Raw genomic sequence first — 16,854 nt, forward strand, 5'->3', positions numbered from 1 at the left:
ATCCATCCATCCATCCATCATCCATCCTTTATCCATCCATCCATCCATCCATCTATCCATTATTCATTCATCCATTCATTCATTATTTCCTCCATCCATCATCCATCCATCCATCCATCATTCATCCATCCATCCATCCATCCTTTATCCATCCATCCATCATCCATCCATCATCCATCCATCCATCCATTATTCATTCATCCATTCATTCATTATTTCCTCCATCCATCATCCATCATCCATCCATCCATCCATCCATCATCATTCATCCATCCATCCATCCATCCATCCATCCATCATCCATCCATCCATCCACCATCCATCCTCTATTCATTCAACCATCCATCCATCTATCCACCATCCATCCATCCATCCATCCACCATCCATCCATCCATCCATCCATCCATCCATCATCATTCATCCATCCATCCATCCATCCATCCATTATCATTCATCCATCCATCCATCCATCCATCCATCATCATTCATCTATCCTCCCATCCATCCATCCATCCATCCATCAATCCATCCATCCATCCATCATCCATCCATCCATCTATCCATCCATCCATCCATCCATCATCATTCATCTATCCATCCATCCATCCATCCATCCATCCATCCATCCATCCATCCATCCATCCATCATCATTCATCTATCCTCCCAGCCATCCATCCATCCATCCAGGCATCCATCCATCCATCCATCCATCCGTTTTTTTTTTTTTTGCTATTGGATTTTGCAGGTTTCCGACTGCATTTGAACGTCGCAGCAGTCAGACAGGAACCGGCGGGCAGACGCAGAATCACCGGCAGACGCTGAATCACCGGCAGACGCAGAATCACCGGCAGACGGACACTTTGCTCTGAATTCATCGGTCATCGTCATTCACAGACTCGCTGCAGGCAGGATGAACGCGGAGGAGATGAAGGATGCTCAGAGCATCAGCGGCCTGGATGCAGCTCCGGCCGCTGCGGATGCTGATGCCACGGAGGCTGATGTAAGCGAGGCCGACCTGGACCAGGAGGAGCAGGAGAAGCAGCCGATGACAGCTGGCAGAGAGGGGCCCGTGGAGGCTCCACCTGAAGGCGGGGAGGAGGTGGGGGCGGAGAAAAATGGCTCCGTGAAGCTGAAGATCCTGGATGATGCGGAGGAGACGTTCACCGGGCTGAACAAGGAGGAGCTGCTGCGGGTAGCGGGGACTCCTGGGTGAGGACACGCTGTACAGACACTCCATGCAGGGGCCCATCCAGGAGAACTGAACACAGGCTTGGTTTCTAAAAGCTAAATTAAGCAGGAAAAATACGAGCAGAAGTGATTAAACTTAAAATTCAGTTTAAACAAGAAAGATTAATATCTCTAGAAAAGCTTCTACTTTAGTTATTATTCTAAATAGATCAACAGCATTGAACTATATCTTTCCAAACATGTTATTTAGGTCACCCTGTCTGGTGGTATGGTGCTGAGTTTAGGAATGTGTGCAGAGATTGAAGGTAAGATAAACGCCCTGCAAAGACCTTCATTAGCATAGCTCTGGATCTAAACATCTTCTGGTATTTTTTTCCCCAAATGACCTGCTAACCTCATCTGACTACAGTCATCAGGATGGCTGATGCAGTCAGATGAGGCCCGGAGGCCAATAATGAGGCATTTTATTTAGCAGACAGTCATCAGAGGGATGGTTGTCTGCTTCCTTAATCACTAATTTGCTCCAAAATGACTTTAAATCCAGGAAAATGCTACTAAGAAACAGGGCCGGCACAAGTATCCATGGGGCTCTAAACAATCAGGGGCTGATATAGGAAATGTGGGGCCTTAGGCAAAGACAGGCAGGGGGCCCTCTGAACTGAGAAGACAACACATAAAACAAACCCATTCTACAGATAGAGAAATGTTAATAGAATAGACATCCATTATTTGTTCTAGGTTTTGTCCCTCTCTTCTTGTCCCTTTTCTTCTTGTTTTCCTCTCTATGTTTTGTACTCAGCTGACTTTTCATGCTGTCTCAAAAGGAATGAAAGATTTTTTCCAAGCACTAAGCTCACTTAGCTGATTGCTCCTTCCTGTGTTTCCAAAACGGCAAAAGTAAATAACCCAGTCCTTCTTTTCACTGTAGACAAGCCATGATCTGCTTATCTGTTTTCCATTTTTCATTTGGATGAAATAATAGCTGCATGAATCATGACAGCAGACAAGATAGAGGAGAGCAGGAGGCGGGGTTACCAATCTACTTGCTCTGGAGAGCAGAGTTCGCTGCTTTTAGATGTTGTCTCCAAAGTCTCCAGTAGCAGGAAAAAGTCACTAGATTTGGCACTAGGCGCTTTTTTGAAATCATAGTGCTAGAGGGGTCTGAAAAGAGTTTTATGGGGCCCTCAGGAACTTGGGGCCCAAGGCAGCAGCCTAGTATTGCCTAATGGTAAATCCTCCCCTGTAAACAACATTTGATTTTTGGGGCCCTCTATTTCTGCCAGTTATATAAATCATAAGTTCCAGGCCAAGGAGTGAAGCTGTTAAATTTTACACTGTTGAAAAGGAAAGAAAAAGCCAAATGAAGATCTTAGCAAAGCTGACTCTAACGTGGCCAAAGAGGAATGATCGACCACAATGATGTTCCTGTAGAACCAGGCGTGTTAGAAACACGCCTGGTTCTACAGGTTATGATATGAGCTGTTAGCGTCTGACTTCTGTGGACTCAATCAGATTTTCAATCAGAAGAGTTTCCTTGGAGCTTCTGTGAATATGTCTTTTTATCCTCAGCTGGGTGCGGACCCGCTGGACGCTCCTGATGGTGTTCTGGCTCGGCTGGTTGGGGATGCTGGTGGGGGCGGTCCTCATTCTCCTGCAGACTCCTGGATGCAGAGATCTGCCCAACACCAGCTGGTGGAACGAAGGCCCCCTGTACCAGATCGGAAACATCCAGGCCTTCACTGACACCAAAAACCTGAAAGGTAAAAACATCCATCCATCCATCCATCCATCCATCCATCCATCCATCCATCCATCCATCCATCCATCCATCCATCCATCCATCCATCCATCCATCCATCCATCCATCCATTATTCATTCATTCATTCATTCATTCATTCATTCATTCATTCATTCATTATTTCCTCCATCCATCCATCCATCCATCATCCAACCACACATCCATCCATCCATCCATCCACCATCCATCATCCAACCACCCATCATCCATCCATCCATCCATCCATCCATCCATCCATCCATCCATCCATCCATCCATCCATCCATCCATCCATCCATCCATCCATTTATCCATCCATCCATCCATCCATCCATTTATCCATCCATCCATCCACCATCCATCCATCCATAGCTCAGAATGAGATATTCCATCCATCCATCCATCCATCCATCCATCCATCCATCCATCCATCCATCCATCCATCCATCCATCCATCCATAGCTCAGAATGAGATATTCCATCCATCCATCCATCCATCCATCCATCCATCCACCATCCATCATCCATCCATCCATAGCTCAGAATGAGATATTCCATCCATCCATCCATCCATCCATCCATCCATCCATCCATCCATCCATCCATCCATCCATCCATAGCTCAGAATGAGATATTCCATCCATCCATCCATCCATCCATCCATCCATCCATCCATCCATCCATCCATCCATCCATCCATCCATCCATCCATCCATCCATCCATCCAACCATCCATCCATCCATCCATCCATCCATCCATCCATCCATAGCTCATTCTGACCTTTTTACATCTTTAAGCAGAATGATTTAATGATTTGAGGGAAACTGATAACTCTGGGATTAATTGGTCCCACCTCAGGACAGAATCGCTCAAAATCAGCGGCTATGTTTATAAAATACACCAACAGATGAACTTATGGTTGCTTTTCCATCCTGGAAGGTCTGGAGCAGAAGATGGACAGTTTGTCCCAGCTGAAGGTGAAAGGTTTGGTGGTTGGACCGATTCATGTCGCTCCTCCAGACGAAGCCATGAGTCTGAGGTTTGAGGAGATTTCAGATGATGCTGGAAACCTGGATCAGTTTAGAGGTGTCCTACAGGCTGCCCACAGCAAAGGTGAGAAAACGCTGCCAAATCTTAATTAGCCTTTCTACTGAACCCCCTTTAAATGATAAAAACATTCAAGTTTCAGTTTGTTTTTGTTTGTTTTTTTGGTTTGGTCTGTTTATCATTGATTCATAGATTATATATATGGGGCTAAATTGGTATCAAATAAAATTTATTAATTAAAGCTACAGTGTGTAATAATTACAGGGCTACACAGTCAGAAATGTAATATATTATACATAACTATGTTATTTATCATCATCTACGAGCTCAGCCTCTTAACCTTAATATTTGCGTTGCCTTAGAATTCGTTATTTATAATTACATAGGAGCGGGTCTCGCAGCCATGGAGGCAGACATCTTTGCGCTACGGCAGCGCAGAGCCAACAAACTAGCGATTGCGAGATCGCCAAAACGTCACAACGATGTAGAAAAAATAACGGGTATATTTATTATCTTAAGTCTACATGAAATCTATACCCTACACAGACTAATGAAATACTATCTGTAAAATTATCTATGTAAACAAACCTCATCACTTGAGAAGGTAGGTGATGCGGACGTCGTGGAAGACATTTTGTCCCGTAACGCTCGCCGTACTGTTGGGGGGAGAAGCGGTGGCGGGGAGATGTTCATGTTGCTGCAGTCTGACCGCTAGATGTCGCTAAAGGTTACACACTGTAGCTTTAAGAAATAAGGATTTATTAAAAAAACTTTACTTTTTCACAATGTCTTAATTTCATGTAATGATTTCAGTGAGATTCACTGATTTAAAAATTAAGACAATTTCAAAATACTTTACATTTATGCAGTTTCTGAATTTTTGTAGTAATTTCATTGAGATTTATTGATGCAGAAATAAATATATATATATATAAATATATTCAGGGAGTGGTGACCTAGTTCTTAGAGCAGTGCTCTGTGCTCTGAGAAGATTGCAAGTACCTGATTCGCTCCCCACAGCCTCCACTTTGGATCGCTGAGCAAGACCCTTAACCCCACACTGCTTCCTGGACCGCACGATGGCAGCCCACTGCTCCCCAAGGGGATCGTTTGAATGCAGAATGAATTTCTACATTGTGCGACAAAAAAGGGATTTGCATTACATTTACATTTATATTCAAAATACCTGACTTTTTCAAAATGTAAGATTCTTAAAAAAATTTGCACACAAATGCTTATTTTCAAATCTAGTCTTTATAAATTATTTACAGAATAAAATCAGATTTTGTGCTCAAATAATTAGTTTTTTTTAATCAGAATTGAATTCTGCATTTGTGCGTCACTCAGGGAGCGAGAATATTTTTGAGACTTTAGCTCTACATTTTGATACTCGCACACTCACAGACAGATCCTTGCTGATTAAAGTGCGTTTCCAATGTTCGCCACAATGGCAGACACTGCCCAGACAAAGTCCCAAAGACCGGAGAACAGGCCGGAGATCAGAACCCGAACAAATGAAGGAAGGCAGGATAATCCAGAAGGCAAAGCCAAAGCCAGTGTCAAGGAAGTTCTTAGGTCTCTGAGCCAGAAGATCAGAAGTCTGAAGAGGTACCGAAGGGGAATCCAAGACAATGATAGGAATTAGTTCCAGGTTCGGTAAACAGCAGAATCCAGTGAGAGTCCAAAGACAGGGCAGACAGACAGATCAGAACAGGGACAGTGAGGCTCAGAGGTCCAAAGGCAGAACTGGTAAAGATCAGGCAATCAGAAAACACTTTGATAAACTAGAAGACCCTCACCAAGGGCTCAAATAATCCGGCACCAATGACTGGTAGAAGGCAGGTTAATTAGGGGCTGGAGCAGGTGGAACAGATGAAGGATAACAAGAAACTGGGCACAGCTACTGTAGGCTGGTGAATGAGACAAGTAATCAGGCCAGTCATCAGTGCCAAGATCATGGCAGAAACTACTTAAACAACTTTTCAGTTTAAGAAATATGTTGAATGAGTTTTAAAATTTCTAGTTGAGCAACGTCTGTTAAACCAATCATCAATTTAAAAAAAAATAAAAATAACTAATGTTAATTACAATTATCTTGCTTATTTCATGGCGTCTATTTTTTGGTGTGTAAAGTTAAGGACTCTGCAGATGCTGGCAAAGCTCTCTATCCAAGGTGACACTAGTCCTTTAACGTCATGGGAAAGAGGCCCGTCTAAGAGGAAGAAAATATTCCTCCTAAAGGAGAATAAAAAGCTAGATTAGTGTTTTCTGTAACTACTTTCGTGGAAAGACATCTTTAAAGACATGTCCTGTGGTCTGATGGTTGTTTTTCCATTGAAGGTCAGGGTTTTGGAGCGGCCTCACAAAGCCCTGGGGTCCATTTGCCAAACCCGGTTTAACAAACTCAGATTCAAATCTGCAAACTTTAGATTGATTGAATTTTCAGTTTTACAATGGCTGCTATGAATTATTTCAATCAACTCCAAGTAGAACCACTCAGAGTTTAAAATGTACGAAACAAGTATGAAAAGCCATTATCAGTGGAGCACAACAGGTAACAAAAAGTGCCTATTTCACCGCACTGGAACTAGAGATTTTAATTTAGAAATAAAAAAATAAAAAAGGAGAATGTGTTTAAAAGACAGAGAAACAGCGCTAAAGCTGCAAAGGAGAGGAAGATGGTAAAGGAGAAGATTGTTGCTCAAGTTAATTAGAGAATGGATGCTGAACTTCTCACTACTGTTCTGGTTGCTAATAACATTTCTGAGGAGCTTCAGCAGCAGTACTGTCTCAGATATCTGATTTATAGTCCCCACCCTGCAGAGATGTTGGAATCTGAGCTTAAATATCAGTCATACCCATTTGCACAGGGACAGATAAAACCTTTCAATAAACCAAACAAAACCAATCACATAGCTGACTCAATAACCATTAAAAAAATGTTTTCATTCATTTCAGATGGAACTCGTCACAGACTGGATTATATTAAACTGCACTTCCAATATTCACCAGTGTTAGGCACCATTTCACTTTTTCCTCTGAGCATGGAGCAGCCAGCTTGCTTGGACTCGCAATGAATCATGGGATACCCAAGGCTACGGCAGATAAACCGGAACTGTCCTCCAAAAAAAAAAGCTGCATATGTCCGCTGCATAATGAGGAGTCCTCCAATCCGAACAGGCCTTGACGTAATCAAGGATTATGACGTAATCTGGAGACAAATCTGGCCTTCAGAGGAGATAGCTGCTGGATTAGAACTCTGCAACTGTTTGCAAAGCTGAGAAGGTTTCTGAAGAAAGAAAACACCAAATGTTTGACCCAAGACATAAGATGGATAGAAACAAAGATCTCTATATCTATCCATCTCTCATTATTTTGTATTGAGCCAATTGAAAAAGTTTTAATAATCTTATCTGTTACATAACAGTAAGATTTTAGCCTGATATAATGTCAGACTGTGGGAAAGAAGTAATTAATGCACCTTTTCAAACCTGACATGTATGTCTGGTTTCTCTCTTCTGCAGGCATTTCTGTGGTTTTGGATCTGACTCCAAACTACCGGGGATCATCTGGACCCTGGTTCTCCAGTAACAGCGTGACTAATGTAGCAGAGAGGCTGAAGGTAATCACTGACTCTAGGACGAGTTGGAAACCGGTATGAGCTCCATCTAAATAAAACAATGAGATAAAAATTAGCTCAGATGTACCGGGTAATCTAAAATCTAACATGAGTGTGGCAGCATTTGAATTAAACTCTGATACCTCTCAGATAAAGTCCTGTGCAGATAATTGCCTTCGCAATCTGTTTGGATCAGGACTTTAAAAGTATTTCATGGAGGTGTGACTAGAAGAAGCTGTTTGATGTAAGAGAGGAGCATAAGAACCTTGCATGCTGAAAACCACCTGATGAGAGTGAAATGCTCATAGTGGGATAAAGTGTTCAGAACATCCACCTGAAAACACTGCCTTCACACTGAAGCATGGTGGTGGCAGTGTCATGCTCTGCAGGAAGAACGGAGCTAAAAATAACAATCCTAGAAGAAACAGCCTGAAATCAGTCCAGACCTGAAAACAAAAAGGTAAAGGAAAAAAATGAAATCTAAGGAGGTTAATTTTTATTAAAATAGTGGAATTTTGTTTTCTTGAACTGAGCAGGTAGTTAAACACTTTGTATGTGGAATAACACAATTTACATTTAAAATAAAAAGCATAACATCTAATGATGTTATTTTAAAAGGTAAACATGCTGCATCCATTAGCAGATCATCTTATTTACCTGCTCAAATGAAGGAAAAATACACTTATTTTAAAATGTATTACTCATTTTAGATCCTTTATACTTACTAGATTCCATTATAGTTACCAGTTACTTCTGCAAAAAAGTAACTGAGAGTAACTTGGTAACTTCACAATCAGAGTGAGTGGTTACTAGACACAGTTACAATGTAGTTCCATTTTATGATGATATTATGAAAATGTTGATGAATACAGCACAGTTTTAAAATCCTTATTCTGGCTACATGTAGCTCTGAGAATAGACTTGAAAAAACTTGTAGTTTATAAATTGCTCGACAGTTTAGCATCACAATTCATTAGAGATCCTCCTTCCAGAACATTCAGGTCTTCTGGATCCTGTTTACTTTGTATCCCCAGAACCCAACATGAAAAAGCAGCTTTCAGTTTTTTTATGTACATTTAATGTGGAACAAAGTCCCAGAAAAGAACAGAAACACTGATTTCCTTTACCTCAAGGATGGAGACTGTTAAGAGCCTCCTTTGATTGGTTGTCTGGAAACGGTGGCTAAGGCACCCTTTGCTGCAGTAATATATTATATATTATTCCTGATGGCTGCTTTTTTAGTTAAACAATGTGTGTTATTGAGAGCCTGGAATAGGGATGAAGTTGGAAACTAAGCTCTGATGGACATATTTTTTGGAGTTAGGGGCATAGTTGATGACTAAATACCTACCAACATAACTGTTAGTGTCTCTGCTCTGCCTGCATAGTGTGTTTTAGTACCCGTCATTGTTGCAGATGACCCCCTGTCATGGCCGGTCAGTAGAGCCCAGCTTATAGGCGGTGAAATTAAAAACACTCGGAGCAGCTTCAGGCTGTAGCTGACTGTCCGATGGACCGCTAGAGGATTCAAAAGTCTTTTACTTTACCTAATCTCCACAGTGGTGTTCTGTGGGGTAGCAGGGATAGTCAGAACCCTGGTGTTCTGTCAGATGAGCATACCTCGTCAGACCAGCATACCCATAGTCAAACCTGTCATGATGTTACAAAGTTCAGACCCAAATGCGGAAAGCCGAACGGAGAGACCAGGGAAAAAGTTTTAAGGGGTTTTATTGAAAAAATTAATCAGTGGGAGAAGCTCAACCGGAACTGTAAAGTGAGGGGAAGACACAGCGTTTAGTTCAGGCTCAGTGGGGAATTTGACTCGTGAACTTGGAGAAGAGGATTTGGTTGCCGACTCACGTTTCCAGAGAAGTTGTTGAATCCTTAACTCCCGTTTGTCTGATTCGGTGGAGGGCGGAACAGAGTTTACCCAGAATAAGGTTGATAGTTGGTGAACTGAGAAACTGACTGCCACTCAGATTTCCTGCGGTACTTGAACGGGCTGTAGTGGAGAATTATCCCTTTCTCAGTGAGAAGCTCAAACGATCTCTTGGGGAAAGTGGATCCAAACCTCCTGTTTAAACCTCAGCTTGGTTTGAAGCTCAGTTGATCCTTCCAGGGAGAGAAGGTCCGAGAAATCCAGTTTGCAGGATGACTTCCTGCCGAGAGGCAAAGACAAAAAACAAAGTTAAACTCAGGTTGACAAAAAGCTCAGCTTGACTCGGCAAAACTCAGCTTGGCTAGAGTACCCTAAACTGGCAAACACTCTGGCATCGACGTAGTGGCAGTCAGCAGCTTAAGAACGCTCCGTTAACGAGGAAACCATCAGCAGGTGTGTGAGGAGGCGGATCAGAACCAGACGCCTCCTGGTGGATGAAGGGAGACAAACACAGAAACACAAACACAAAAAACAGGAGTCCTGACAAAACCTGTTTAAGCCTTTAATTCATCCCTTTAGTTTTGTATGAAAACTAAACTTTAAACTACCTCAACAGGCGTGTATCCCTCTAGTCATATACAAAAAACTTTTTCATTACTTACTTTTTGGTGTTTTTTGAAGCGTATAGCGATCTCACCTTAAATTGTTGTTGTTTTTTTTGTATATGACTGAAGTGATATACGCCTGTTGAGGTACTTTAAAGTCTCTCTTTCGCTAATCTGATGTCTTGCGCATGCGTATTTACTATGGGTATGCTGGACTGGCAGAACCCCGGCTACCAAACTGCCTCTTCTCTCCTTCTTACAGCTCGATGGGCTTCAGAAGCAATGTGATTTAGACGCTTTAGTGCCCTTCGTCTTTCATCAAACCAAATATTTTAAATGTTTTATGGTTGTGATCTATCTCCGGTCTATCCAGTGTATTCCATTCTTTTGCATTAATCAACCCCGTGACATCATCATTTGAGGTACTGCAACATGGCAGCACCCTTACCAAAAACAGTATAAAGCAAAGCTTTTTTTTTGTATTTTCCGTTTATGTTTTTCACATTTGATATATAATTAATGATAATAGTAAGACACGATCTGGTGAATTAAGTTAATTTGGTTGAAAACATATTCAAACTACTTTTTACCCTCTCTGGCATTGAACACAGGAGCAGCAGAAGCATCAGTAATGAAGCAGCAGGGTTTTTTTTATGCTGAAATTGCGTTCGGTGTGAACATAGCATCAGAATCGAGTCACTTCTAACCAGCATGGATAAAGTCCAGGAGAGAATCATTTTAGCTTGAAGCCTTTGGTGACTTCAATGGGCGTTTTTTCTTTAGGAACGCTGTCTCTGAATCATCGACTCTCATCTCAGACTGTGTTGAAGGCATGATGAGCACCCATCCATCATAGCTCCACATATGCCTCTGTCCCAGCTGCAGTAAAATCTCCCTTCATTGCAGACAGTGTGCAAATATATGAAAAGTAATTTGATTACTTTATTTATTGAAAAAGTCACATTTTTGTTATTTTAAAATAAGTGTTACTCCCATCACTGGTAGCAAGAAATAGAAGCTGATGTTCAGAGAGGAGCTTCATTGCTGACTGGGCCACAGTATGTGTCTGTGGAACAAAAACTGCTGGAGATTCAACCCAAAGACCTGCAGCCAAAAGTCATTCTGAAAAGTATAGAGTCAGGGGAGCTAAATATAAATGCAAGCCACACTCTTCAGATTTGTTTTTGGAGAAGGGACTTAAAAAACCACCTCACAACGATGCATCATTTCGACTTTCATGTTGAAGTCACCTGATGTCACTTCCTGATTTTATCTCATTACAGCATCCTGAAAATGAAAACTCAAAGTATTGAAATGTGAGGAAATGTGTCCATGTGCTTTCAGTCGGCCCTGGTGTTCTGGCTGAATGAAGGCGTGGATGGAGTCCAGCTCTCCGGAGTGGAGCAGCTGGCCAACGTGGTTCCGTCTCTCTGGGCCGACATCCGGGCCATCGTCCAAAACAGCACAGATATGGATCCCAAACGTGGGTCAAAAAGGTGCAAGATTCTTCTTTAAGCTGTGATCTCTGATTCTGAGACTTTTTCCCCCCAGAAACCTTTATAATCATAATGTTTCCTGCTCTCACTTTACATCTGTGGTTCAGACTGTTTTCATTGGCTTTCCAGATCATATAATGTCATTTTTTTTTTATATTTGCTCTGGTTTTACTGTCATAAAACGGGACAGATGGACCCAGTATTCAAGGCGACACTGTCAGTAGGAAAAGTAAAAAATGTTTACTAAGCACAAAACATAAACGAAACAGAAGCGAGGAGCTGTGGATCACAGCGGCTGCAGGGGGGCGGGACGAAACTTATCACTGGCACTCTGGATGTGGGAGAAACACAGGGAAGTGACCCTGATCATCTTATGGAAGATGATTATCTTTGTGAGTCACTTACTTGGTTTAACAGTTCAGTCCATCCTCTCCGAGGAAGGCAACAGGAACAAAGCTTTGTTTTTGTTTAGAAAACATGCAAATTGAACCTGAACACGTCCACCCCGTTAGAATGGGGGTCGTTTGGTATCTTTCTCAGCCTGTAATACCTGATATTGGCATTGTCTCTGAAATGGGGGTTGTTAAAGGGAAATGTTGGCCTGGCTTTCCTTCCTAAATTCCCTCTAATGACCCCCTTTCAGAGACATAGACAGGTATGGGGCATTGCAGGCTAACAAAGAAGCCAAACAACCCCCATTCCAAAGGGGTTTGACCCGTTTGTCAGTTTCTAGTTGCATGTTTTCCAAACAAAAACAAGGCTTTGTTGGGCTACTGAATAAAGCCTGGAACTCAACGCTATTTCTGACATTTTGAATTGAAAAAGCTTCCTGGATGGGAAAAGAAACGTCTTCAAACTTGGAAATAAATTCCAGTGGATTGTTTGTTTGTTTTTTTAGCTTTTTTTTGGCATGACTATGACCTGGATGACTGAGAATCTTCACCAGCTTATGCATGCGGGACACTTTAGTTGTGTGAATGCAGTTCAAACAGGAGATCCCATACAAGTCGCATTTATTTGGAAATGTGAACGACAACACAAAAGAATCGGATAAAGAAAAAAACAGAACTGAGCATCAGGGCCTGCAGTGAGGACGTAGCCTGAGTGAGCTTTTGATGGTGTTTTTCAGACTCCTGCTCGGCGTCACAGAAAGCTCCTCGGCTGAATACGTGTCCGCCCTTCTTTCCTCCACTGGAGTGGACCTTCTGATATCCAACGTGCTGACATCAGGTGACCCTGAGCCTTCCCGTTACGCTGACACGATCCAAACCCTGTACTCTAACGTCAGTCAGGAAAGGCTGACCTGGAACCTGGGGGGTCGAGTTGAGGGTCACCTGGCCTCCTTAGTGACCCAGGCTCATGTCAGACTCTACCAGCTGCTGCTGATGACCCTGCCAGGGACACCGGTCTTCAACTATGGAGATGAGGTTGGCCTGATGGACGGGGTGAGACAAGCTCTACCTGATTCAGTTTTTTTGACAGCAATAAATGCATGAAAGAAGAGTCTCTGGCTGATAAGTTTTCAGAAAAAAATAAATAAAAATGTTACTTGTTTTGGTTCTTATTTGCATTAGGACTCCAAGTTTCCCAAGATGCTTTGGGACTTTGAAGAGGAGCTGAATGGGACTCTGCAGGTAAACATCTGGAGGACAGCTGTGCTGCTCACACATCAAACCTCTGCTGAATTAAAAGTTTAATATAGGAATTTATTAACAATAATAATTCAACTACATTTCAGTTAAACACTCTTGACTACACCAGTAAAACTAAACTAAATCTAGTTAGCTTCTATGCACATATAGGGCACTTAATGAGAATGGCTAGAAATCATAAATAATAAAATGATACAAAGATATCACAGTTCACATGGTTTTTATGTGTGAGAACCAAAGTTTACCCTGAAGAGTTTGAAATGAGGTCAAAATTAGCTTTTATAATTTAAATCAATTGGAATGTGTTGAAACCAGTTCACGGTGCAAATCCAGGGAGGTACGGTAATAATAATATTATTGGATGAAATAACATTTTATTAAATGATTTGTCTAATCAGAAATCGATAACTGTTTAGAGAATTGATTCTTAAACATATGTCTTCATATGGGAGAAACGAAGGTCAGGAATCCTTATAGCAGAGGGTTTAGCTTTGTTTAGCTTCTGAACGTTTTGTTTATTAAGAAAGCGCTAACAGCTAGCAGACACAAGGGGCTAATTTAAAAAAAAATTCTGTCATAGTTTAGCAATCTAATGTATTAAGTTGATCAAAAAAAAAACATAACATTAATGTTTAAACTCTTATTGAAATTACATTGTCATAACCTTATAAAAACAACTCCAATGGTTAGCCTCTGCTACCGCTAAGCTGCACGCATTGTTAGCTTCTCTTGGTTTGCTTTCAGTACAATTAAATTCAATTTGGTTTATTTCTATAGCGCCAATTCATTCACTTTACAGAAACACTTCAACCTCATCATCGTCAGATTGATTCAAAGTGTTCTAAGTAAAAACCAGCTGATTGCATCCAGTCATTGACTCTTCAGCAATCCCTCACACTAAGCATGCTGCAATCAGCTGGTTTTCCTTAGATAAAAAACTTTGAATCAATCTGACTGGATGATCTGGTGAACTGGAAAGTGCCTTGAGATGACATGATGGGAATTGGTGCTATAGAAATAAACTTAATTGAAAATTTAAAATGTATGTGATGAATGGTTTGTACCAAAACTGAAATGTTGATTACAATGCAAATTGTAGTTGACAATAAAGACTGATTGATTGATTAATTGATTGATTGTTTGATTGATTGATTGAAATTAAGCTGCAGGCCAACTTAACTTCAAACAGAGTTTAAGAACATGGCCCATTTGCCTGCAGGGACAGACAAGGAAATACGTTCATCACTGGAACTAAGAGAAAAAGAGGACAGGCAGACAAATGTGTGCTTTGAAGCTCCTACTTTAAAATACTTTTGCAGATAGGTCTTGGTTTGTAGAGCAAGGTAAACCTGCATCCTGTTCCACCAATGTTCATAACTGATGGCATGGCTTTGGCTCTACAACTGCAGAGGAAGGGTGCTCCATTATTTCAAAGCATTCAAGTATAAAAACAAGTGTGCATGTATATTTAACCCATGAATATTCTCTGTCTTTTTCCAGGAGGATCAGAAAGAGAGGCTGTCGCTTCGCAACTTTTTCTGCTCTGTGAGCGAGCTTCGGGTTAAAGCGCGCTCCCTCCTTTATGGAGATTTTTCCCTCCTCTCTAATTCCTCCTCCTCTTTGGTATACCTGCGAGTCTGGGATCAGAACGATCGTTACCTGGCTGCCTTTAACTGGGGGACGGAGGAGGAGGCAGCATTGAGGATGAAGCATGCAGCCCTGCCTCTCCACGCTACTGTTGCCCTCAGCACCAACGTTAGCACCCTTCCTGTAGGCAGCTCTGTGGACCTGATGAGTCTGCGGCTCGGTCCAGGACAGGCTGCACTCCTCAAGCTCCCTTACTCTGGATAGAAGAAATGTTCACAAAGTTTACATGTTCTTAATGTTCATTGATTTTAGCGTTAAGTGTTTCTGAGCCCTAATGAGAAAAATAACCCATTTTCACATTTTCAAGATAATTTTGATCACTGCAGATCTCATTCAGTTTTCAAAGTTCAGGTGGAAAACCATGAGGTTTGAAAAAAATGGATTAGGCTCGAGTTATTGTGCTGCAAACATTGTGACTTCTGTTACCTGCTAGATCACCAGTTCTCCAGGGAAGAATATACTTTGGGTTTGATAATTCAGCTTGTTTAAAATGATCTGTGAAAGCAATGTTATCTGTAAACAGGAGCTACTGCCTCATGTTGTCAATGCCTGCAGAAGGTTGCAGAGGTTTAATGTAGAAAAAGGCCATTCGGAAGCAAGGGTCATGGCAAAACAAAGAGATAATTTACACATTTACCTATGTTTTGTTGAATTAGATACCAAACACAGGACAGATCAACTGGAACCAGCAATGTAAAGATAAACTAAGATGACAAGAAGAGGTCAGACTGATGGAAGATGAGGAGGGGGATGAAGGAAAAGTACAAGAAGAAGCATCCAAATGAGGATAAACTGTAGGAGAGGAGTGCAGAGAGGAAGGGATGAGGAAGAGATTAAAGGAAAATCTGGACAAGAGAAAGAGACAAACTGCTAAAGGAAAGCTGAGCAGAAAGGTGGAGATCCCTTCAGCTCTGAGATGCTGTTGATCCAACAGTAATAAGCCTTTTTTTCGTGCTCTTTGGTCGTATTGTCACAGCTGCTTTGTGTTATATATGAATCTTGTATCTGAAACACATATGTGTTGCATTCTGTGCAAATAAAAATAAGAATATACTGATATTAAGCAAACTAGACACAAATGTTGTTAATGGACTCTTTATTTACAGCATTAATTCGGATCAGTAATGGTTTTGATTTATGCACTGTGTCTTTATCAGATTGCAGATGCGTATTTTCTGTGAAAATAGTTTAAATCAATTATTACAGGTTTATTATTACTGGAGGTGCTTTGGTGGTTCAGGTCCAACTTTGCAAACATTTCTCTCAGGGTTAAATGTTTCTTACAGATTAACAAGGAAATGCATCTCACAGTAAAAAACATCTCAGGAAGAGTTTCTGCTCTTATCAGTTTGTCGTCATTTTATTTCTATCTTTAAGGTTTTATGTTAAAAGAAACCCTAAAAAATAATGTTTTATCTATTGGAAGTGGTTGATCTATTGGAATGGTTGACCAGTAACAGAAAGACCCACAATTCAACCAGAGGCAACAGCTGAAGTTTGAACAGTTAATTGAAAATGAAACTGTCCCAGGACCGGAGGGATTCACCAGTCAGCAACCAGAAGGAGGATTCCTGAATCCGTCCAGGGTGGTTTGCAGGTTTCCTTCTTTGACAGTTACTCGTTGGACCAAGGAAATGCAAAAAGTGAGATCTGCGAAAACAGAAGACAAGCAGAATGATTAAGCGGACAAACAAGAGTTTGGAACACGAGAGTCCGAGCCAGTTGATCCAAGATCCAGAGCCAATCCAGGGGAGAAACTGAGACCGAGGTCAGGGCACAGAAAACAGGTGGGAGATCCAAAAACACACATTGACAGGTCCAATAGGATTCAGGCAGGCTCAGAGAATCAGGAGGCAGAATCGGGCCAGAAACAGGCAGACAGGTAAGAGGAACGCTGGACTAAACTCACAGATGGCCTTTAATAATCTGACAAACTGCAA

At 41.5% G+C, this 16,854-nt stretch overlaps 1 protein-coding gene across 1 annotated transcript; it reads left to right on the forward strand.

The window, feature by feature from the left end:
* The first annotated feature begins 765 nt into the window (after positions 1 to 765).
* LOC119787813 (4F2 cell-surface antigen heavy chain-like) lies at positions 766 to 15,198 on the forward strand. The gene is made up of 8 exons (XM_038291856.1): positions 766 to 1,211; positions 2,760 to 2,950; positions 3,909 to 4,082; positions 7,541 to 7,638; positions 11,464 to 11,615; positions 12,745 to 13,060; positions 13,190 to 13,249; positions 14,768 to 15,198. The coding sequence occupies exons 1-8, from the start codon at positions 913 to 915 to the stop codon at positions 15,116 to 15,118; spliced, it is 1,641 nt and encodes a 546-aa protein (XP_038147784.1). The 5' UTR covers positions 766 to 912; the 3' UTR covers positions 15,119 to 15,198.
* Positions 15,199 to 16,854: the final 1,656 nt, after the last annotated feature.

The sequence above is a fragment of the Cyprinodon tularosa genome, unplaced genomic scaffold, assembly GCF_016077235.1.
Source record: "Cyprinodon tularosa strain WSP-4 unplaced genomic scaffold, ASM1607723v1 ctg302, whole genome shotgun sequence".
NCBI classification, from domain to species: domain Eukaryota; kingdom Metazoa; phylum Chordata; class Actinopteri; order Cyprinodontiformes; family Cyprinodontidae; genus Cyprinodon; species Cyprinodon tularosa.

Excerpts from the sequence above, each read along its gene's own strand:
- LOC119787813 (XM_038291856.1), top strand. The coding sequence starts at position 913 with ATGAACGCGGAGGAGATGAAGGATGCTCAGAGCATCAGCGGCCTGGAT. Across the intron at positions 1,212-2,759 it reads CGGGTAGCGGGGACTCCTGG|CTGGGTGCGGACCCGCTGGA; the intron begins GTGAGGACACGC and ends TTTTATCCTCAG. Across the intron at positions 13,061-13,189 it reads AGGTTGGCCTGATGGACGGG|GACTCCAAGTTTCCCAAGAT; the intron begins GTGAGACAAGCT and ends TATTTGCATTAG.